We start from the raw sequence: 23,939 nt of genomic DNA on the forward strand, positions 1-23,939 counted from the left end.
TCTTATGTGTATGGAGGCACTTCTAATGTGATGAGGAAACTCTTGATGTGTACGAGAGGAGCCTGATATGTAAGGGGGCCTTTTATGCGTAAGAAGGAACACCTAATGTGTTTGTGTGCCATTTCTACACAGTACTCCATTCTACACAATTTTAATTATTTACAGTAAATAATAACGTCCCATTTATGTTTTTTGTTAACATATTATCCAGATCAGTTATCGGCCCACTGACATTCACCTGAGTAACAAAAACATGTATCCAACTTTATTCCGTATGACACCAGACGATCGGGTCCGTTTTTCAGCAATTATAACATTTCTGCAGCATTTTGGGTGGAATTGGGTTGGAGTATTAACATCATGGGATGGCAGCGGTGATGACGAGTCGCAAGAACTGAGTAAGATGATGAGCCAACATGGGATCTGCACAGATTATATCCTTCAATTCACTGATGACGAAGCGGATAGTATTGAGAAAATGAAGATTGTTAGTGAATCAGCAGCTAAAGTTATCATTGTGTGCGGAACCTACGCAACCAACTTTTATCATTTCATTGCTCATATACCCTCTGTTATAGAAACTATCACATTTATTTTCCCTTCATCCTGGAGTAAATTAAACAGTGTCAATATTATGGACTTCACATCAATCAACTGCAGCTTCATTTTTCTATGGCCACAAAATGGAATCTTAACCATTGATATTTATGATCAAGGTGTCAACTTCTCCAGCTGCTTAACTGACCCAATACTGGAAGATCTTTGGCTTTGGTGCTTTCACTGCCTTTCCCCAGACCGGTACAAAAATTACTTTTTCCGCTTAGACCATGATTTTTCTCTACACGTTTGTACAGGTGTAAGAGAGATTTCATACATATTGTCTGCTTATACAACTATCCCCTTCTATGCATACAGAGCCGTAAATGTTCTGGCCAATGCTCTCCATGGAATGTACATGAAGAAAAATAAATCTGAACAAAATGGATTCCAGCACAGAGTAAGTTGGATAATAAGTGTGTGTATTACTATGGACTCATACTATCTAAAATTATGAAATTGGACAGCTATCTCCACCCTTCCTTTCACTGCCTGGATCAGGAAAGTTGCAATCACCACATTTTTTCTTTGCTCTACATGCATATGTTTATACACACGTGTGGTTAAATGTTCTACAATGTACATGCAAAAAAAAAAATATCAAATTGTGTCTCTATAATAATCTTTCTCCCAGCCACCCCTTGCTCTAGGATTAAGCCCTTTAGAATGAAACATGGCAGACGGGGGTTGTCGTCAGGGGGGAGCAACAACGTGTCTCTGGTTGACCCAGTAAAGTTTTAACAAGAAAGTGATGTCACCATTGGGCAGTCATGTGTGTTCTTTGAGCCAGTACAATCTGGTATTTGGGAACACAGCTGATATTACTGCAGGAATCCAGAAAAGTCTGATAAAAGCATAGCTTTGCCCATCACCCTGTGCTCTACAGTGAAAACATAGCTGTGGTCATCAACAAATTGGTGGCCATAGATTTCAGTATATGGAAGACGACATCAGTGTTTTCACCACAGAGCGGAAGTTCACCTCCTTTCCTGGCATCTCACCTGCACTCCAGGCAATTCACCTTGCTATAGGCAGTTATACTCCCCTCCAAGTTCTTTTCTGCTTCCTCAGCTCTGATACTAAAATTGACTCCAATTTTCATCCATAACTTCCTACCTTCCATCAAACCTTACACACTCCTCTCCTGCACATAATCCATGAAGTAATAAACTCATCTGCTCTACATACTGCCCTCTGTCATACTATTGTCCACAATACTCTTTCATACTCCGAACCACCATACACTCCACATTCCTCTCCTGCATATACTACCTAATGCCATGTCCTTTCCATAACTTTCCTTCACAGTATTCATATTGAATTTTCCCCAGTTATATCCCCCTTCGAGTACACACACAAGTACAGGAGCCGCTTAGTAGTTTGGGACCTCGGCCTTTTTGACACACCAAGCTAAGCAAAGGGATACCTGTACACACGATGAGAATATTGGATGAATGATTGTCCATTTTTTCACTATCAAAAGTGAAGAATTTGCTAAAATTACGAAAATTCTTATATGTCAGATAGAAAATTTGGAAGTGATGTGATGCACACTGCTCAAAAAAATTAAAGGAACACTTTTTAATCAGTTTTTAATCAGTTTAAGTCAGTTTAACTCCTGGGATATTGATCTGGTCATTTATGTAGCAGAGGGGGTTGTTGATCAGTTTCAGCTGCTACTAACTGAAATTAGCTGAAATTAACAACAGGTGCACTAGATGGGCAACAATGAGACGACCCCCAAAACAGGAATGGTTTTACAGGTGGAGGCCATGACATTTTTTTCCCTACTCATCTTTTCTGACTGTTTTTCACTAGTTTTGCATTTGGCTAGGGTCAGTGTTAGTACTGGTAGAATGAGGCCATACCTGGACCCTACAGAGGTTGCACAGACAGTCCAACTCCTCCAGGATGACACGTCAATACGTGCCATTGCCAGAAGGTTTGCTGTGTCTCCCAGCACAGTCTCAAGAGCATGGAGGAGAATCCAGGAGACAGGCAGTTATTCTAGGAGAGCTGGACAAGGTTGTAGCAGGTCCTCAACCCATCAGCAGGACCGGTATCTGCTCCTTTGTGCAAGGAGGAAGAGGATGAGCCCTGCCAGAGCCCTACAAAATGACCTCCAGCAGGCCACTGGTGTGAATGTCTCTGACCAGACAATCAAAAACAGACTTCATCCCCCAGTGGATACATATTTGTCTATTGGTGGCCCACAGAGCCCTCATACAAGCCTGGATTCATCCAAATCCTCCACCTCTCAAAGCAGTGACACAGGCACTAACTAACCTTTTCAACCTGGAAAAGCTTGAAACCATCACCCAAAACTTTAAGTCCACTCGTCGTTTCATCTCAAGATGGCAATGCTACATGGAGCATTCCTTCTCACATGCTGGACAATCCGCTCACATGGAACCCTGCCGCTACACAGACTGGTATCTCAAAGCTCAACTAACCAATACACTGGGTAAACTCCAAGTGACCAACCCACTCTCTAGGCCCACCCCCCACCTATCCTCCTCCCCAACTTTCTGTGAATTGCATAATCAGCAATAAATTGTACCTAGCGCACATGGTAATCCTTTTATAGTGTTCTCTCAGATAGAGAAGTACTTCTGTTCAGGCTACTGTATCCAAGCTTCCATTCCTAAGGAATTGATTAACTTTAAGGGTCGGCCCTCTTATCTGTCATGTTATACCTTACATGCCTATTTCTAACACGGTTTGTTCTACGTTGCAGTTGTTGTACAGGCTTTTGTACTCCTTGTCTTACAAATACCTCTGGTTAATAAGGTTTTATATCAAGATTGTATTGTTGTATTTACCTTGAAAAAATTCAATAAAAATGTATTTTAAAAAACAGACTTCATGAGGGTGGCCTGAGGGCCTGGGGTCCTCTAGTGGGCCCTGTGCTCACTGCCCAGCACCACAGAGATCAATTGGCAGTAGAACAGCTCTGGGATATCATGTTTCGGTCTATCTGACACTGTCAGGTTGCACCTCAGACTATCCAGGAGCACAGGAATGCCCTGGTCCAGATCTGGGAGGAATTACCCCAGGACACCATCCATCATATCTAGAGATGAGCGAATCGAAGTATCCGAAGTGGAATTCGAGTCGAATATCTGAAAAATTTCGATTCGTGCCGAATCCGAAAAATAGCCTAATTCGGACGCGCGAATCGAAATTTTTCAGAAAATGGCGGCTGACATGTGCGGCGACGGAGCGGGGATGTCTGGGAAGGCGCGCAGACAAGGCGCGCTGACCCATAATGCATGCCTCAACTACATGTGATCGCATCAGCCTATCAGCAGCCAGCCAGCCAGCACTGTGTAATGGTCGAGCTATAAATAGCGGCCATTTTGGAATTCTTCATTTGCCTGCAGTTATTGAACAGAGGCAGACCGCTCTGTACTAGGGACAGGGACAGAGTTAGGGCCACAGAAACGATAATTGGGGACAGAGAAAAGTTACTTAGGGACAGAGAACCATTACTCAGGGACACAGACTTGTTAATGAGGGCCACAGAATCGTTATTTAGGGACAAAGAAACGCTAGTTAGGGCCACAGAATTCATAATCAGGGACAGACAGAATTGTTACTCAGTGCCAGAGAATTGTTACTTAGGGCCACAGAAACGTTATTAGGGCCACAGAATTGTTACTCAGGGACAGACAGAATTGTTACTGAGTGCCAGAGAATTGTTACTCAGGGACAGACAGAATTGTTACTGAGTGCCAGAGAATTGTTACTTAGGGCCACAGAAACTTTAATTAGGGCCACAGAATTTTTACTCAGGGACAGACAGAATTGTTACTCAGTGCCAGAGAATTGTTACTCAGGGACAGACAGAATTGTTACTGAGTGCCAGAGAATTGTTACTCAGGGCCACAGAAACTTTACTTAGGGCCACAGAATTTTTACTCAGGGACAGACAGAATTGTTACTGAGTGCCAGAGAATTGTTACTCAGGGACAGACAGAATTGTTACTGAGTGCCAGAGAATTGTTACTTAGGGCCACAGAAACTTTACTTAGGGCCACAGAATTGTTACTCGCACAGACACAGAATTGTTACTCGCACAGACACAGAATTGTTACTGAAGGCCACAGAACTGTTACTTAGGGCCACAGAATTGTTACTCGCACAGACACAGAATTGTTACTCGCACAGACACAGAACTGTTACTGAGGGCCACAGAACTGTTACTTAGGGACAAAGAAACGCTAGTTAGGGCCACAGAATTGTTACTCAGGGACAGACAGAATTGTTACCGAGTGCCAGAGAATTGTTACTCAGGGACAGACAGAATTGTTAATGAGTGCCAGAGAATTGTTACTTAGGGCCACAGAAACTTTAATTAGGGCCACAGAATTTTTACTCAGGGACAGACAGAATTGTTACTGAGTGCCAGAGAATTGTTACTCAGGGACAGACAGAATTGTTACCGAGTGCCAGAGAATTGTTACTCAGGGACAGACAGAATTGTTACTGAGTGCCAGAGAATTGTTACTTAGGGCCACAGAAACTTTCATTAGGGCCACAGAATTTTTACTCAGGGACAGACAGAATTGTTACTGAGTGCCAGAGAATTGTTACTCAGGGACAGAGAGAATTGTTACTGAGTGCCAGAGAATTGTTACTTAGGGCCACAGAAACTTTAATTAGGCCCACAGAATTTTTACTCAGGGACAGACAGAATTGTTACTGAGTGCCAGAGAATTGTTACTCAGGGACAGACAGAATTGTTACCGAGTGCCAGAGAATTGTTACTCAGGGACAGACAGAATTGTTACTGAGTGCCAGAGAATTGTTACTTAGGGCCACAGAAACTTTAATTAGGGCCACAGAATTTTTACTCAGGAACAGACAGAATTGTTACGGAGTGCCAGAGAATTGTTACTCAGGGACAGACAGAATTGTTACGGAGTGCCAGAGAATTGTTACTCAGGGCCACAGAAACTTTACTTAGGGCCAGAGAATTTTTACTCAGGGACAGACAGAATTGTTACTGAGTGCCAGAGAATTGTTACTCAGGGACAGACAGAATTGTTACGGAGTGCCAGAGAATTGTTACTCAGGGACAGACAGAATTGTTACTGAGTGCCAGAGAATTGTTACTTAGGGCCACAGAAACTTTAATTAGGGCCACAGAATTTTTACTCAGGGACAGACAGAATTGTTACTGAGTGCCAGAGAATTGTTACTCAGGGACAGACAGAATTGTTACGGAGTGCCAGAGAATTGTTACTCAGGGCCCCAGAAACTTTACTTAGGGCCAGAGAATTTTTACTCAGGGACAGACAGAATTGTTACTGAGTGCCAGAGAATTGTTACTCAGGGACAGACAGAATTGTTACGGAGTGCCAGATAATTGTTACTCAGGGCCCCAGAAACTTTACTTAGGGCCACAGAATTTTTACTCAGGGACAGACAGAATTGTTACTGAGTGCCAGAGAATTGTTACTCAGGGACAGACAGAATTGTTACTGAGTGCCAGAGAATTGTTACTTAGGGCCACAGAAACTTGAATTAGGGCCACAGAATTTTTACTCAGGGACAGACAGAATTGTTACTGAGTGCCAGAGAATTGTTACTCAGGGACAGACAGAATTGTTACCGAGTGCCAGAGAATTGTTACTCAGGGACAGACAGAATTGTTACTGAGTGCCAGAGAATTGTTACTTAGGGCCACAGAAACTTTAATTAGGGCCACAGAATTTTTACTCAGGGACAGACAGAATTGTTACTGAGTGCCAGAGAATTGTTACTCAGGGACAGACAGAATTGTTACGGAGTGCCAGAGAATTGTTACTCAGGGCCCCAGAAACTTTACTTAGGGCCAGAGAATTTTTACTCAGGGACAGACAGAATTGTTACTGAGTGCCAGAGAATTGTTACTCAGGAACAGACAGAATTGTTACTGAGTGCCAGATAATTGTTACTCAGGGCCCCAGAAACTTTACTTAGGGCCACAGAATTTTTACTCAGGGACAGACAGAATTGTTACTGAGTGCCAGAGAATTGATACTCAGGGACAGACAGAATTGTTACTGAGTGCCAGAGAATTGTTACTTAGGGCCACAGAAACTTGAATTAGGGCCACAGAATTTTTACTCAGGGACAGACAGAATTGTTACTGAGTGCCAGAGAATTGTTACTCAGGGACAGACAGAATTGTTACGGAGTGCCAGAGAATTGTTACTCAGGGACAGACAGAATTGTTACTGAGTGCCAGAGAATTGTTACTTAGGGCCACAGAAACATTAATTAGGGCCACAGAATTTTTACTCAGGGACAGACAGAATTGTTACTGAGTGCCAGAGAATTGTTACTCAGGGACAGACAGAATTGTTACCGAGTGCCAGAGAATTGTTACTCAGGGACAGACAGAATTGTTACTGAGTGCCAGAGAATTGTTACTTAGGGCCACAGAAACTTTAATTAGGGCCAGAGAATTTTTACTCAGGGACAGACAGAATTGTTACTGAGTGCCAGAGAATTGTTACTCAGGGACAGACAGAATTGTTACGGAGTGCCAGATAATTGTTACTCAGGGCCCCAGAAACTTTACTTAGGGCCACAGAATTTTTACTCAGGGACAGACAGAATTGTTACTGAGTGCCAGAGAATTGTTACTCAGGGACAGACAGAATTGTTACTGAGTGCCAGAGAATTGTTACTTAGGGCCACAGAAACTTTACTTAGGGCCACAGAATTGTTTCTCGCACAGACACAGAATTGTTACTCGCACAGACACAGAATTGTTACTGAGGGCCACAGAACTGTTACTTGGGGCCACAGAAACGTTAATCAGGGACACAGAATTGTTACTGAGGGCCACAGAACTGTTACTTAGGGCCACAGAATTGTTACTCGCACAGACACAGAATTGTTACTCAGGGACACAGAATTGTTACTCAGGGACACATAATCGTTTAATTAAAGAGTATGTCAGACAACATGCAGAGGAGTGGCAGAGGAGGCAATGTTTTAGGAGCGAGCAGACGTGGCAGCAGAGGAAGGGGTCGAGGCAGCACTATTCGCAGCCAGAGGCCAGTGCTCCCGGTGTCATCCAGCGGTCGTGTCTCCACCGACAACCCTGCCGTCGTCGATTGGTTGGCTCGGTCGTCTTCCTCTTCCCAGGTCACCTCTGACACCTACAGCCAACGGTCGGTGGGTACGTCAGACACAACCGTTAGTTGGCATGGCCCGGGACCAAGCCCACTGAAATCACGTGTCCTCTACCTGCCCCTGTCCTTTGGTGTTCCCTCACCAAGCGAAGTATCGCATGCTGTGGGCTCAGCCCCACTGTACAGTGAGGAAGAGCTAACAGAGGGCGGTCAGGAACGGGGGGAGACATCCGCCTTTTCAGCAGCCAGGCGAAGAAGTAGTGGCGAGGAGAGTGGCTCGGTAGCCGGTCTAGAGACAGGTCTGTCTCCTGACCCAGACGCAGCCGAGGGGGCTAGTAGTGAGGCGGAGACCCTACTTGATGATGAGGAGGTTGATCGCACTTGGCAGCCTCGTCGTCATCAGGCAATTTCTTCCGCATCATCAGGAGAAGAGGGTGGCAGCTTGGCAGCGAGCAAAACAGTCGGTGGGTTGCCCAGGAGACAGCAGCAGGGTCGCAGCAGTGTCAGTGGAGCCAAACGGCCACGGAGTAGAGCACCAGCTCCACTGCAGCCTACCACCACGGCCAGTAGTGGTGCCGGTGTGCACGGAGGAAGCAGCAGTCAGCCAGTGAGGAGTATCGGGGGCAAAGTTTCCTACTCGGCGGTGTGGCAATTTTTCGTCAAGCCGCCCGAGGAAGTAAACGTAGCCGTATGTCGACTATGTGGCCAGAAAGTCAAGCGTGGCCAGGGGGCCCATGTTGGGACTATTTGGGCCATGTTGGGACAATGGGAGACCTCCCATTGCTGCTGTCTCCATCGCCACACTCTGCCATGTGCCACTTTCAGGTCTCCTCACACACTGCTGGTGTGTTGAATTTTTTGACATAGGGTGCTGGCAGATTACGGGCCTCCCATAGCTGCTGCCAGGCCCCTAATCTGCCATAGGCCCCTATATACCGCCTCCTCATGCTGCTGCCAAGTCCAGAGTCTGTCATGGGTCCCTGTACGGCCTCCCATTGCTGCTGTCTCCATCGCCACACTCTGCCATGTGCCACTTTCAGGTCTCCTCACACACTGCTGGTGTGTTGAATTTTTTGACATAGGGTGCTGGCAGATTACGGGCCTCCCATAGCTGCTGCCAGGCCCCTAATCTGCCATAGGCCCCTATATACCGCCTCCTCATGCTGCTGCCAAGTCCAGAGTCTGTCATGGGTCCCTGTACGGCCTCCCATTGCTGCTGTCTCCATCGCCACACTCTGCCATGTGCCACTTTCAGGTCTCCTCACACACTGCTGGTGTGTTGAATTTTTTGACATAGGGTGCTGGCAGATTACGGGCCTCCCATAGCTGCTGCCAGGCCCCTAATCTGCCATGGGCCCCTATATACCGCCTCCTCATGCTGCTGCCAGGTCCACAGTGTCTCATGCCATGTGCCACTTTCAGGTCTCCTCACACTGCTGGTGTGTTGAATTTTTTGACATAGGGTGCTGGCAGATTATGGGCCTCCTATAGCTGCTGCCAGGCCCCTAATCTGCCATAGGCCCCTATATACCGCCTCCTCATGCTGCTGCCAAGTCCAGAGTCTGTCATGGGTCCCTGTACGGCCTCCCATTGCTGCTGTCTCCATCGCCACACTCTGCCATGTGCCACTTTCAGGTCTCCTCACACTGCTGGTGTGTTGAATTTTTTGACATAGGGTGCTGACAGATTACGGGCCTCCCATTGCTGCTGCCAGGCCCCTAATCTGCCATGGGCCCCTATACCACCTCCTCATGCTGCTGCCAAGTCCAGAGTCTCTCATGGGTCCCTGTACGGCCTCCCATTGCTGCTGTCTCCATCGCCACACTCTGCCATGTGCCACTTTCAGGTCTCCTCACACACTGCTGGTGTGTAGAATTTTTTGACATAGGGTGCTGGCAGATTACGGGCCTCCCATTGCTGCTGCCAGGCCCCTAATCTGCCATAGGCCCCTATATACCGCCTCCTCATGCTGCTGTCAGGTCCAGAGTCTGTCATGGGTCCCTGTACGGCCTCCCATTGCTGCTGTCTCCATCGCCACACTCTGCCATGTGCCACTTTCAGGTCTCCTCACACTGCTGGTGTGTTGAATTTTTTGACATAGGGTGCTGGCAGATTAAGGGCCTCCCATAGCTGCTGCCAGGCCCCTAATCTGCCATAGGCCCCTATATACCGCCTCCTCATGCTGCTGCCAGGTCCAGAGTCTCTCATGGGTCCCTGTACGGCCTGCCATTGCTGCTGTCTCCATCGCCACACTCTGCCATGTGCCACTTTCAGGTCTCCTCACACTGCTGGTGTGTTGAATTTTTTGACATAGGGTGCTGGCAGATTAAGGGCCTCCCATAGCTGCTGCCAGGCCCCTAATCTGCCATAGGCCCCTATATACCGCCTCCTCATGCTGCTGCCAGGTCCAGAGTCTCTCATGGGTCCCTGTACGGCCTCCCATTGCTGCTGTCTCCATCGCCACACTCTGCCATGTGCCACTTTCAGGTCTCCTCACACACTGCTGGTGTGTAGAATTTTTTGACATAGGGTGCTGGCAGATTATGGGCCTCCCATAGCTGCTGCCAGGCCCCTAATCTGCCATAGGCCCCTATATACCGCTTCCTCATGCTGCTGCCAGGTCCAGAGTCTCTCATGGGTCCCTGTACGGCCTCCCATTGCTGCTGTCTCCATCGCCACACTCTGCCATGTGCCACTTTCAGGTCTCCTCACACACTGCTGGTGTGTAGAATTTTTTGACATAGGGTGCTGGCAGATTATGGGCCTCCCATTGCTGCTGCCAGGCCCCTAATCTGCCATAGGCCCCTATATACCGCTTCCTCATGCTGCTGCCAGGTCCAGAGTCTCTCATGCCATGTGCCACTTTCAGGTCTCCTCACACTGCTGGTGTGTAGAATTTTTTTGACATAGGGTGCTGGCAGATTAAGGGCCTCCCATAGCTGCTGCCAGGCCCCTAATCTGCCATAGGCCCCTATATACCGCCTCCTCATGCTGCTGCCAGGTCCAGAGTCTGTCATGGGTCCCTGTACGGCCTCCCATTGCTGCTGTCTCCATCGCCACACTCTGCCATGTGCCACTTTCAGGTCTCCTCACACACTGCTGGTGTGTAGAATTTTTTGACATAGGGTGCTGGCAGATTATGGGCCTCCCATTGCTGCTGCCAGGCCCCTAATCTGCCATAGGCCCCTATATACCGCCTCCTCATGCTGCTGCCAGGTCCAGAGTCTGTCATGGGTCCCTGTACGGCCTCCCATTGCTGCTGTCTCCATCGCCACACTCTGCCATGTGCCACTTTCAGGTCTCCTCACACACTGCTGGTGTGTAGAATTTTTTGACATAGGGTGCTGGCAGATTATGGGCCTCCCATTGCTGCTGCCAGGCCCCTAATCTGCCATAGGCCCCTATATACCGCTTCCTCATGCTGCTGCCAGGTCCAGAGTCTCTCATGCCATGTGCCACTTTCAGGTCTCCTCACACACTGCTGGTGTGTAGAATTTTTTGACATAGGGTGCTGGCAGATTATGGGCCTCCCATAGCTGCTGCCAGGCCCCTAATCTGCCATGGGCCCCTATATACCGCCTCCTCATGCTGCTGCCAGGTCCAGAGTCTGTCATGGGTCCCTGTACGGCCTCCCATTGCTGCTGTCTCCATCGCCACACTCTGCCATGTGCCACTTTCAGGTCTCCTCACACACTGCTGGTGTGTAGAATTTTTTGACATAGGGTGCTGGCAGATTATGGGCCTCCCATTGCTGCTGCCAGGCCCCTAATCTGCCATAGGCCCCTATATACCGCTTCCTCATGCTGCTGCCAGGTCCAGAGTCTCTCATGCCATGTGCCACTTTCAGGTCTCCTCACACACTGCTGGTGTGTAGAATTTTTTGACATAGGGTGCTGGCAGATTAAGGGCCTCCCATAGCTGCTGCCAGGCCCCTAATCTGCCATAGGCCCCTATATACCGCCTCCTCATGTTGCTGCCAGGTCCAGAGTCTGTCATGGGTCCCTGTACGGCCTCCCATTGCTGCTGTCTCCATCGCCACACTCTGCCATGTGCCACTTTCAGGTCTCCTCACACACTGCTGGTGTGTAGAATTTTTTGACATAGGGTGCTGGCAGATTATGGGCCTCCCATTGCTGCTGCCAGGCCCCTAATCTGCCATAGGCCCCTATATACCGCCTCCTCATGCTGCTGCCAGGTCCAGAGTCTGTCATGGGTCCCTGTACGGCCTCCCATTGCTGCTGTCTCCATCGCCACACTCTGCCATGTGCCACTTTCAGGTCTCCTCACACACTGCTGGTGTGTAGAATTTTTTGACATAGGGTGCTGGCAGATTATGGGCCTCCCATTGCTGCTGCCAGGCCCCTAATCTGCCATAGGCCCCTATATACCGCTTCCTCATGCTGCTGCCAGGTCCAGAGTCTCTCATGCCATGTGCCACTTTCAGGTCTCCTCACACACTGCTGGTGTGTAGAATTTTTTGACATAGGGTGCTGGCAGATTATGGGCCTCCCATAGCTGCTGCCAGGCCCCTAATCTGCCATGGGCCCCTATATACCGCCTCCTCATGCTGCTGCCAGGTCCAGAGTCTGTCATGGGTCCCTGTACGGCCTCCCATTGCTGCTGTCTCCATCGCCACACTCTGCCATGTGCCACTTTCAGGTCTCCTCACACACTGCTGGTGTGTAGAATTTTTTGACATAGGGTGCTGGCAGATTATGGGCCTCCCATTGCTGCTGCCAGGCCCCTAATCTGCCATAGGCCCCTATATACCGCTTCCTCATGCTGCTGCCAGGTCCAGAGTCTCTCATGCCATGTGCCACTTTCAGGTCTCCTCACACACTGCTGGTGTGTAGAATTTTTTGACATAGGGTGCTGGCAGATTAAGGGCCTCCCATAGCTGCTGCCAGGCCCCTAATCTGCCATAGGCCCCTATATACCGCCTCCTCATGCTGCTGCCAGGTCCAGAGTCTCTCATGGGTCCCTGTACGGCCTCCCATTGCTGCTGTCTCCATCGCCACACTCTGCCATGTGCCACTTTCAGGTCTCCTCACACACTGCTGGTGTGTAGAATTTTTTGACATAGGGTGCTGGCAGATTATGGGCCTCCCATTGCTGCTGCCAGGCCCCTAATCTGCCATAGGCCCCTATATACCGCTTCCTCATGCTGCTGCCAGGTCCAGAGTCTGTCATGGGTCCCTGTACGGCCTCCCATTGCTGCTGTCTCCATCGCCACACTCTGCCATGTGCCACTTTCAGGTCTCCTCACACTGCTGGTGTGTTGAATTTTTTGACATAGGGTGCTGGCAGATTATGGGCCTCCTATAGCTGCTGCCAGGCCCCTAATCTGCCATGGACCCCTATATACCGCCTCCTCATGCTGCTGCCAGGTCCAGAGTCTGTCATGGGTCCCTGTACGGCCTCCCATTGCTGCTGTCTCCATCGCCACACTCTGCCATGTGCCACTTTCAGGTCTCCTCACACACTGCTGGTGTGTAGAATTTTTTGACATAGGGTGCTGGCAGATTAAGGGCCTCCCATAGCTGCTGCCAGGCCCCTAATCTGCCATAGGCCCCTATATACCGCCTCCTCATGTTGCTGCCAGGTCCAGAGTCTGTCATGGGTCCCTGTACGGCCTCCCATTGCTGCTGTCTCCATCGCCACACTCTGCCATGTGCCACTTTCAGGTCTCCTCACACACTGCTGGTGTGTAGAATTTTTTGACATAGGGTGCTGGCAGATTATGGGCCTCCCATTGCTGCTGCCAGGCCCCTAATCTGCCATAGGCCCCTATATACCGCTTCCTCATGCTGCTGCCAGGTCCAGAGTCTCTCATGGGTCCCTGTACGGCCTCCCATTGCTGCTGTCTCCATCGCCACACTCTGCCATGTGCCACTTTTAGGTCTCCTCACACACTGCTGGTGTGTAGAATTTTTTGACATAGGGTGCTGGCAGATTATGGGCTTCCCATAGCTGCTGCCAGGCCCCTAATCTGCCATAGGCCCCTATATACCGCTTCCTCATGCTGCTGCCAGGTCCAGAGTCTGTCATGGGTCCCTGTACGGCCTCCCATTGCTGCTGTCTCCATCGCCACACTCTGCCATGTGCCACTTTCAGGTCTCCTCACACTGCTGGTGTGTTGAATTTTTTGACATAGGGTGCTGGCAGATTATGGGCCTCCTATAGCTGCTGCCAGGCCCCTAATCTGCCATAGGCCCCTATATACCGCCTCCTCATGCTGCTGCCAGGTCCAGAGTCTGTCATGGGTCCCTGTACGGCCTCCCATTGCTGCTGTCTCCATCGCCACACTCTGCCATGTGCCACTTTCAGGTCTCCTCACACACTGCTGGTGTGTAGAATTTTTTGACATAGGGTGCTGGCAGATTATGGGCCTCCCATTGCTGCTGCCAGGCCCCTAATCTGCCATAGGCCCCTATATACCGCTTCCTCATGCTGCTGCCAGGTCCAGAGTCTCTCATGCCATGTGCCACTTTCAGGTCTCCTCACACACTGCTGGTGTGTAGAATTTTTTGACATAGGGTGCTGGCAGATTAAGGGCCTCCCATAGCTGCTGCCAGGCCCCTAATCTGCCATAGGCCCCTATATACCGCTTCCTCATGCTGCTGCCAGGTCCAGAGTCTGTCATGGGTCCCTGTACGGCCTCCCATTGCTGCTGTCTCCATCGCCACACTCTGCCATGTGCCACTTTCAGGTCTCCTCACACTGCTGGTGTGTTGAATTTTTTGACATAGGGTGCTGGCAGATTATGGGCCTCCTATAGCTGCTGCCAGGCCCCTAATCTGCCATGGGCCCCTATATACCGCCTCCTCATGCTGCTGCCAGGTCCAGAGTCTGTCATGGGTCCCTGTACGGCCTCCCATTGCTGCTGTCTCCATCGCCACACTCTGCCATGTGCCACTTTCAGGTCTCCTCACACACTGCTGGTGTGTAGAATTTTTTGACATAGGGTGCTGGCAGATTAAGGGCCTCCCATAGCTGCTGCCAGGCCCCTAATCTGCCATAGGCCCCTATATACCGCCTCCTCATGTTGCTGCCAGGTCCAGAGTCTGTCATGGGTCCCTGTACGGCCTCCCATTGCTGCTGTCTCCATCGCCACACTCTGCCATGTGCCACTTTCAGGTCTCCTCACACACTGCTGGTGTGTAGAATTTTTTGACATAGGGTGCTGGCAGATTAAGGGCCTCCCATAGCTGCTGCCAGGCCCCTAATCTGCCATAGGCCCCTATATACCGCCTCCTCATGCTGCTGCCAGGTCCAGAGTCTGTCATGGGTCCCTGTACGGCCTCCCATTGCTGCTGTCTCCATCGCCACACTCTGCCATGTGCCACTTTCAGGTCTCCTCACACACTGCTGGTGTGTTGAATTTTTTGACATAGGGTGCTGGCAGATTATGGGCCTCCTATAGCTGCTGCCAGGCCCCTAATCTGCCATAGGCCCCTATATACCGCTTCCTCATGCTGCTGCCAGGTCCAGAGTCTCTCATGCCATGTGCCACTTTCAGGTCTCCTCACACTGCTGGTGTGTAGAATTTTTTTGACATAGGGTGCTGGCAGATTATGGGCCTCCTATAGCTGCTGCCAGGCCCCTAATCTGCCATAGGCCCCTATATACCGCCTCCTCATGCTGCTGCCAGGTCCAGAGTCTGTCATGGGTCCCTGTACGGCCTCCCATTGCTGCTGTCTCCATCGCCACACTCTGCCATGTGCCACTTTCAGGTCTCCTCACACACTGCTGGTGTGTAGAATTTTTTGACATAGGGTGCTGGCAGATTACGGGCCTCCCATAGCTGCTGCCAGGCCCCTAATCTGCCATGGGCCCCTATACCGACTCCTCATGCTGTGACGTTGCAACAAGGTGGAATTCAACCCTACATATGTTAGACCGCCTTTACGAACAGCAAAAGGCCATCACAGATTTCCTGATGTTAAAAGCGGATAAAGGTATTCCCTGTGTAACTTAGATGTCAGGCATTGGCAGCTCATGCGTGACACCTGCGCTTGCTCAGGCCCTTTGAGGAGGCCACGCTATTCGTGAGTCGGCAGGACTATGGGATGAACGACGTCATTCCTCTGTTGCACGTCCTGGAACAAATGCTGTTAACAATGGCTGGTCAGGGTGCGGTAGACGTGGCGCACAGATCTCAACGCCACATGACCCCTGTGGGGGCAGGACAGGAAGAAGAGGAGGAGGTAGAGGAGGACATTGGTGCTCAGGAATTATTGAGTGAAATGGGTGGTTTTTCCACTCAGCGGACAGGAGTGGAGGAGCAGGAGCATCTGGTAGAGGAGGAGGAGGAGGAGGAGACAGAGGACCCAGACGCACCGTGGCAGTATGCTGTGGAGATGGAGGCAGGGAGTCCCTCGCATTCCTTGGCACAAATGGCCCATAGCATGCTCGGTTGCTTGCGTAGCGACAGCCAAATAATAACCATCAGACAGAGGGATGACTTTTGGCTGTCCACCTTGTTGGACCCTCGCTACCGTTCCAAAATGGTGGCCTTTTTCACACCTGCTGAGAGGGAGGCCAAAATAACGTACTATAAAAACCACCTATGTAGTCAGCTGGTCTCTGCCTGTCTGCGCCAACGTCCATCCTCAGACACTGTGGGCCCTGTGCGCTCGCGTTCCGCTGCGATGGCAGCAGGGGAGGGGTGGGGTGGTAGGAGCAGTGGCAGCTCCACCAGCAGCGGCTGCCTCAGTCTGCAGTCGATGATGAGTAGCTTTCTTCACCAGCGCAGTGAGGAAACTACTAACCAGCCGCAGCAGCAGCAGCAGCATCAGGTGGACCTGGAGCAGGACCTCAAACAACAGGCTTAGGCCTACTTGGACAGCACCCTGCCAACCGAGGTAGACAATCCCCTTGACTACTGGGCAACGAAACTTGACCTTTGGCCCCAACTAGCTGAATTTGCCCTTGAAAGGCTGTCATGCCCGGCCAGTAGCGTGGCATCGGAGCGCGTGTTTAGTGCGGCAGGAGGTATTGCAACTCCGCGGAGGACACGACTGTCCACCCAAAGTGTGGAGAGACTGACGTTTGTGAAAATGAATCAGGCGTGGATTAGTCTGGATTTCAAACCACCAGTTCCTGACACAACTGACTAAATCCGCCATGAATCATGCCCCAAACATGTGCCACTTTCAGGTCTCCTCACACTGCTGGTGTGTTCCATTTTTTGTCATAGGGTGCTGGCAGATTACGGGCCTCCCATAGCTGCTGCCAGGCCCCTAATCTGCCATGGGCCCCTATACCGCCTCCTCATGCTGCTGCCAAGTCCAGAGTCTCTCATGGGTCCCTGTACGGCCTCCCATTGCTGCTGTCTCCATCGCCACACTCTGCCATGTGCCACTTTCAGGTCTCCTCACACTGCTGGTGTATTCCATTTTTTGTCATAGGGTGCTGGCAGATTACGGGCTTCCCATAGCTGCTGCCAGGCCCCTAATCTGCCATGGGCCCCTATACCGCCTCCTCATGCTGCTGCCAGGTCCAGAGTGTGTCATGGGTCCCTGTACGGCCTCCCATTGCTGCTGTCTCCATCGCCACACTCTGCCATGTGCCACTTTCAGGTCTCCTCACACTGCTGGTGGGTTCCATTTTTTGTCATAGGGTGCTGGCAGATTACGGGCCTCCCATAGCTGCTGCCAGGCCCCTAATCTGCCATGGGCCCCCGTACCGACTCCTCATGCTGCTGCCAGGCCCGTAATCTGTCATGGGCCCCTGTTGTCGCTTGTTGGCATATTCCGCTCGTTCAGATGCTCCTTCTCCTGCTACTCCTCTTCACGGATTCCGTCAGCAGTCTTTCTTGGAATCCGTTTCCAAGAGACAACAGTTTGCGAGCACGCACCAGACGGTGCAGAAACTGAACGTCCTCCTGTCCAAGTTGCTGCTGCCAGGCTTGTAATCTGTCATGCGCCCCTGTACCGCCTCCTCATGCTGCTGCCAGGTCCAGAGTGTGTCATGGGCCCCCGTACCGACTCCAAATGCTGCTGCCAGGCCCGTAATCTGTCATGGGCCCCTGTACCGCCTCCCCATGCTGCTGCCAGGTCCAGATTATGTCATGGGTCCCTGTACGGCCTCCCATTGCTGCTGCCAGGCCTGTAATCTGCCATGGGCCCCCCTACCGACTCCTCATGCTGCTGCCAGGCCCGTAATCTGCCATGGGCCCCTGTACCGCCTCCTCATGCAGCTGCCAGGTCCAGAGTGTGTCATGGGTCCCTGTACGGCCTCCCATTGCTGCTGTCTCTATCGCCACACTCTGCCATGTGCCACTTTCAGGTCTCCTCACACTGCTGGTGGTTTCCATTTTTGTCATAGGGTGCTGCATGGCCTCCCATTGCTGCTGCCTCCACCGCCACACTGTGGCTCCACACTCTGGTTTTGGCCCCGTGACTGGCCAAATGAGTGAAGTGTGCGGTGATTCTAAGATCGACGGCACTCATCTACATGTCATACTGCCTGACAGTATTATTTCTCTTCCCCAGCAGACTCCAAGGGCATTTAAATTAAAGGTACAGTGTTCTGCACTAATATTAAGTCTCTCTGAAGCCTAGAAACACCCTTTTTTAAGTTAAATTCACAGCGAATATATTCGACTCGAATCGAATTTTTTCTACGAATTCGCCGAATCAGTCGAATCGAATTTTTGAATACTTCGCTCATCTCTAATCATATCTTTAAGAGCATGCCCTGATGTTGATATTTGGGTTCCTATGGACCTATTCCTATAGAGGCTTGACAAATTATTAGGTTACCCATCACCTCAGATTTGAATATATTATTTATGATACCTGGTGCACACAGTGGGAGGGTTTTTTCATGACGTTTACTCCCAGTGCAGAAATTGAACAGGAAATGCATAGAGCCTTCATGTCAGAGAACTCCAAAATAACAACTGAGGATGAGGAAATCAAAACTAAGTTTAAAGAACATAAAAAACTAGTTATTAAACATCTTAATCGGAAATGGGATGTCTGCTTCTTGGAAGCTTACACCAAACAGAATATTATTCCACATGGCCTTAGGAGTATAGTAGTTCCAGCTGAACATTTACATAATGAGATATTTCTGGCTAAATGGAAGGCTATGTACATTGAACAGGGAGTCAACGGTATGAAACGTATTGTGGAAGAGGAAAAATTATAACTGGAGGAATTGGATTTAGCTATTAAAAAAAGTGTAGATGGACTAGACCCCTTTAAAAACCTGGATAGTTTTGAGAAACAAAATGAACAGCTTAGGAAAGAAGTGGAAAGAGTCCAATAAAATCTTAGAACTACAAAATAAAATTTAGATGGGATCTCAAAGACTGGGAAACAGGTGAGATATTTGATCTCACCATAAAAAGAGGTAGAAGTTGATCTACGCAAAGATTTTTTCATCACATTCTAGATCACTAGATCACTCTAGTGAGAGTGATTCAGAAAGTTTAGGTAAATCAGTATCTTTTTTTAAATCAACAAAATGATCAACCCCAAATAGGAAGAGGGACCAAAAAGAGAATAGAGGAATCCTCAAAAGGCAAACAACAGGAGGATAAAGGCAGGACAAGGAGTCAAAAGAGGTAGTTAACAATAATCCTCAAGATAAGAAAGTCATTAATTTGGCAGATATTCCACTTAGAGATGAACACATTACACTACTTAATACAGGTATGTCCTTTTCTCCAGTGACCCCCATGGATGAATTTGAGGTTTTCAAGGATATTAACCTGTTCTTAAGAAAGGTATTTTTGAGGTTAGTACATAATAATTCTGAAATATTAAGTGATTTGAACTCAGGTACATTCCTGGAGGGCAATAAAGTACTGGAAATGCTGATATCTCTCATGGAGGAAGGTGATGAATATAATGAAGATGATCAGGAAGAAGATAGCCACCATGATATGGTTAGAAGATTTGATCTAAATATTAGATCCACAAAAATGCCTAAAATACGTTCCAATATGAGGATAGCAGAATTTTTGGATTTAGTAGCAACAGATCTTAAAAATCTTGAATGGAAAATGCCAATAAGTGGTAATCTTACTAAAAAAGAAAGAAGAGCGCTTAGAGAACTGAAAGAAGCTAAAAATATTATTATTAAAAGAAGTGATAAGGATGGTAATGTAGAAATTCTAAATGAACAGAACTATGTAAAAGAAGTGAACCGCCAATTAGGTGACTCTACTACATACCGTAAACTTACTGTTAACCCTTTTCCCACTCTGGTTAAAAAACTAAATTCTATTTTGGTATTGGGCAAAGAAGTTGGCCTTCTTACAAAAAAGGAGTTTGACTATTTTAGGATTGAGGAATTTAACTACCCTACCTTTTATATCATCCCGAAAATCCATAAGGACTTGACAAATCCTCCAGGAAGGCTTATAGTCTCTGCAATACAAGGTCCCCTTGAGAAAATAGGAAAGTATATTGACCTGTTCCTCAAGGATATGGTTCTGAATTTATCTTCCTATGTTAAAGATACCAAAGATGTACTAGCAAAGATTGAGAATCTAAAAATTGATGGAAATTCCATTTTAGTTGGAATGGATGTTGAATCATTATATACATCTATTCCACATGAACGTGGGCTAAGGTCGGCTTTATATTTTCTTAATAAATCATATCTTGAAATGGGAGGGCAAAATGAGTTTATAAGTGAGCTATTAGATTTTGCTTTACAACATAACTTTTTTCAATTTAACCACTTGAGCTCCTGAGGATTTACCCCCCTTAATGACCAGGCCTCTTTTTGCTACTTGGCGCTGCACTAATTCAACTGATAATTGCGCGGTCATGCAATGCTGCACCCAAACGAAATTTACGTCCTTTTTTTCACACAAATAGAGCTTTCTTTCGGTGTAATTTGATCACCTGTGCGCTTTTTATTTTTCACGCTATAAACAAAAAAACACCAAAAATTTTGAAGAAAAACAATATTTTTTATTTTCAGCTATAAAAAATATATAGTAAACTCAAAGTTGGTTATAAATTTAGGCCAAAATGTATTCTGCTACATGTTTTTGGTAAAAAAAATCCCAATGAGTGTATATTGATTGCTTTGCGTGGAAGTTATAGCGTCTACAAACTATGGTATAGATACTGCAATTTACGCCATTTTTCTGCTATACAGCACTGCGCTAGTTTAACGGACAATTGCGCGGTCATGCAATATGGTGCATAAATGAAGTTTACATCCTTTTTTTCCCCACAAATTGAGCTTTCTTTCGGTGGTATTTGATCGCCTGTGCGGTTTTTATTTTTTGCGCTATAAAAAAAAAGGCTGACAATTTTGAGGAAAAAAAAAACAATATTTTGGACTTTTTGCTATAAAACATGTCCAGTAAAAAAAAATGCAAAAATCAAATTTAGTCATAAATTTCTGCCAAAATGCATTCTGCGACATGTCTTTGCTAAAAAAAAAACCCAATACATGTAAATTAATTGGTTTACGTGAAAGTTATAGCGTTTACAAATGGCGGGAAAGATACTGGGATTTTTAGGGGTTTTTGTATACTAATAATGGCGTCGATCAGCGAATTATGGCGGCGATCAGTGACTTATGGCAGCGACCAGCGACTTATGGCGGGACTGCGGGACTGCGGCGGACATTCTGACATTGGGGGGTACTGACTTGGGGTCACTGACATCCCCAAAAACACTAATACAGTGATCAGTGAAAAAAAAAAAAAACCACTGACACTGTACTAATGGCACTGGGGAGGAAGGGGTTAACTTTATTTAGCAGGGAAGGGTTATAGGAGTGAGGGGAGTGTTTTACTAGGGGGTGGGGGTGTGTACTGGGCTGATCGAGAAAGTGAAACTATTCTTTCTCGATCAGCTCATCCTCGAGCTGACAGGGAAGTGACAGACAGCACAGCTACTGCAGCTGTGCTCTCTGCCACTGTTTAGCGCCGATCGCTGGGACATAGCCGCTAATGAGCGGCTGTTACCCGGCAACTGACATCTGCGGCGGTGATCCACAGGACAAATAGGGCGGCAGGGCGCCCCCTATTTATTTGCAAAACACACTTTAAAAAAGGGGTTTTGCCTGTGAGTGCCGCCCTGCCACCGTATATGTACAGTGGCTGGGCGGCATGCAGTTAATAATACTTTTTACCAACAGATTAGGGTCACTAGCATGGGGGCACCATGGGCCCCAGCTTATGCTTGTCTGCATCTAGGTTTTTGGGAAGAACAGTTTGTCTACAGGTCACCGATGTTTCTCACACATATTCAGATTTGGTTGAGATACATTGATGACATGTTCCTTGTCTGGAGGGGGTCACTGGAGGAATTAAAACTTTTCTTGGAGGAATTGAATCATAACTCCTTGAATATTAGACTTACATATAACTTTGATAAAAGGCGTATTTCCTTTCTTGACCTTGATCTCAGACTTGAGGGTGACAGGCTGGTCACAAAAACGTTCAGAAAACCAACAGCGGCTAATACTTTACTTGAGGCCAGATGTTATCACCCACGCTCACTGATTATGGGGATTCCAGTTGGACAGTTTCTAAGGTGTCAAAGAAACTGTTCCATAATTGATGATTTTAGACTAGAGGCTCAAGACCTCTATAAAAGTTTAGGGAACGAGGATATTCCCACTCCCAGTTCAGAAGGGCCAGAAAACGGGCATATCAACCGATCGAAAAATGTTACTATCCCCAAAAAAGGAAGAGAATTTGGGTAAACAAGCTGTACAGCCGGTCAGGATGATAACCCAGTTTGGAGCACAGTGGGGGAAGTAAAACATATATAGGAAAAACATTGGAAGATTCTTACACAGTGCCCTAATCTAGGTAAAATTGTAGGTGAACGTCCACTAATGGTGGCAAGGAGAGCACCAAATTCTTGGTGATCTACTTATTCAATCTGACTATCAACCAATAAAACAATCAACATGGCTCAAGTCACGTACTAAACGGATGTATAGATGTGGAAAATGTCAAATTTGTAAATTTGTAGATCACATGGATACGCTCTCTGATTCAAAGCTCACTTTAAAATTCAAAGCCTTATAAATTGTCCCACAGCTAGAGTACTCTACATGTTGACCTGTCCATGTAAAAAAATGTATATTGGTAAAACTAAGAGGCAGCTCACAGTGTGAATAGGAGAACATTTCAGAGATATTAAATCTAATTACCCTGAAAGCAATTTAGCTCAACATTATGCCAAGTATCATGGTGGTAGATTAGAGGGTACTAAAGTCAAAGGAATCTATGCACTTAATTTCCCGCAGAGGAAATGACTTTGATAAAGAACTTTTAAAATGTGAAAAACACTGGATATATAAACTTGATACTCTATTTCCAAAAGGGTTAAATATTGAATGTGATCTCCAAGTGTTTTTGGAAAAATAAGCAGATGTATAGTATAATTAGTCGGTTGTGACAGTTAAGAAGGCTATTATAAAATCCCTCTAGTTGATGGTTATCTAGATGAAAGAGTAATCCTTCCCGCTGTGTGCCCAGGTATTTGTTCTTTTAATTGCATTATATGACCAGTTCTTTGCTAAGCAGTTAGCTTTTTCTCCCATTGAGTACTATTGCCACTAATTGATTTACATATAAGTGCGGTTACAAGCCCATTATAAATAGTGTGTGAAAGGCAGGCAGTTCATTGGTCCTGATGAAGCCGAGTGATACGGCCATCGCCGAAACGCGTTGACGTCATACGTCAGATACGTTACTTCCGGCCGCACGTATTGACGCCGTACACGCTGACCATCAGGGAAGCTAGCCATACACGCCGGCCACGAGCGGTGCAAGGCTGCACAAGCACCAAGGAGGGAGTGGAGCCCACTGGATAACAGTCCCTATGGAGGCAGCTTCCTCCGGGACTGCGCCTGGTCATCCAGACGAAGGAAACTCTGCAAGAGTATCACCTATGGCTTGGGTGGTGAATGAATTGCTGCACAGATAAAGAGAATAAGGCGCATGCCCGCCATTACATATATACCACAAGGAACATATTTACTAGCTGTCCATATGTCACCTATTTGTTACAGGATGGGGACAGCATGTTTCCCCATATAAAGGTGCATGGCACCCTACACTTATTATGGATGACCCAGCACTTTGCATCACTACATCTATTAAGGTGGTTAATAGCCCACATATTGCGGTGAAGAAACCCCTTAAGGCAGGGCCCTGCCATTTTCTACAACACTGAGGAAGCCAATGGTGACTTTTTGCATTGCTGACTCTATACT

General features: G+C 47.8%; 1 protein-coding gene across 1 annotated transcript in view; it reads left to right on the forward strand.

Annotated features, from left to right (window-relative positions):
• The first annotated feature begins 253 nt into the window (after positions 1-253).
• Positions 254-23,939, forward strand: part of LOC149457660 (vomeronasal type-2 receptor 116-like) — a 69,843-nt gene continuing 46,157 nt past the window's right edge. The window contains exon 1 of the mRNA XM_089683415.1: positions 254-997. Coding sequence (XP_089539541.1) covers positions 254-997 — 744 coding nt within the window. The remainder of the gene's footprint in view (positions 998-23,939) is intronic.

This window comes from Staurois parvus, unplaced genomic scaffold (assembly GCF_062004578.1).
Source record: "Staurois parvus isolate SC_StPar_1 unplaced genomic scaffold, SC_StPar_1.0 ptg000308l, whole genome shotgun sequence".
Taxonomy (NCBI): Eukaryota; Metazoa; Chordata; class Amphibia; order Anura; family Ranidae; genus Staurois; species Staurois parvus.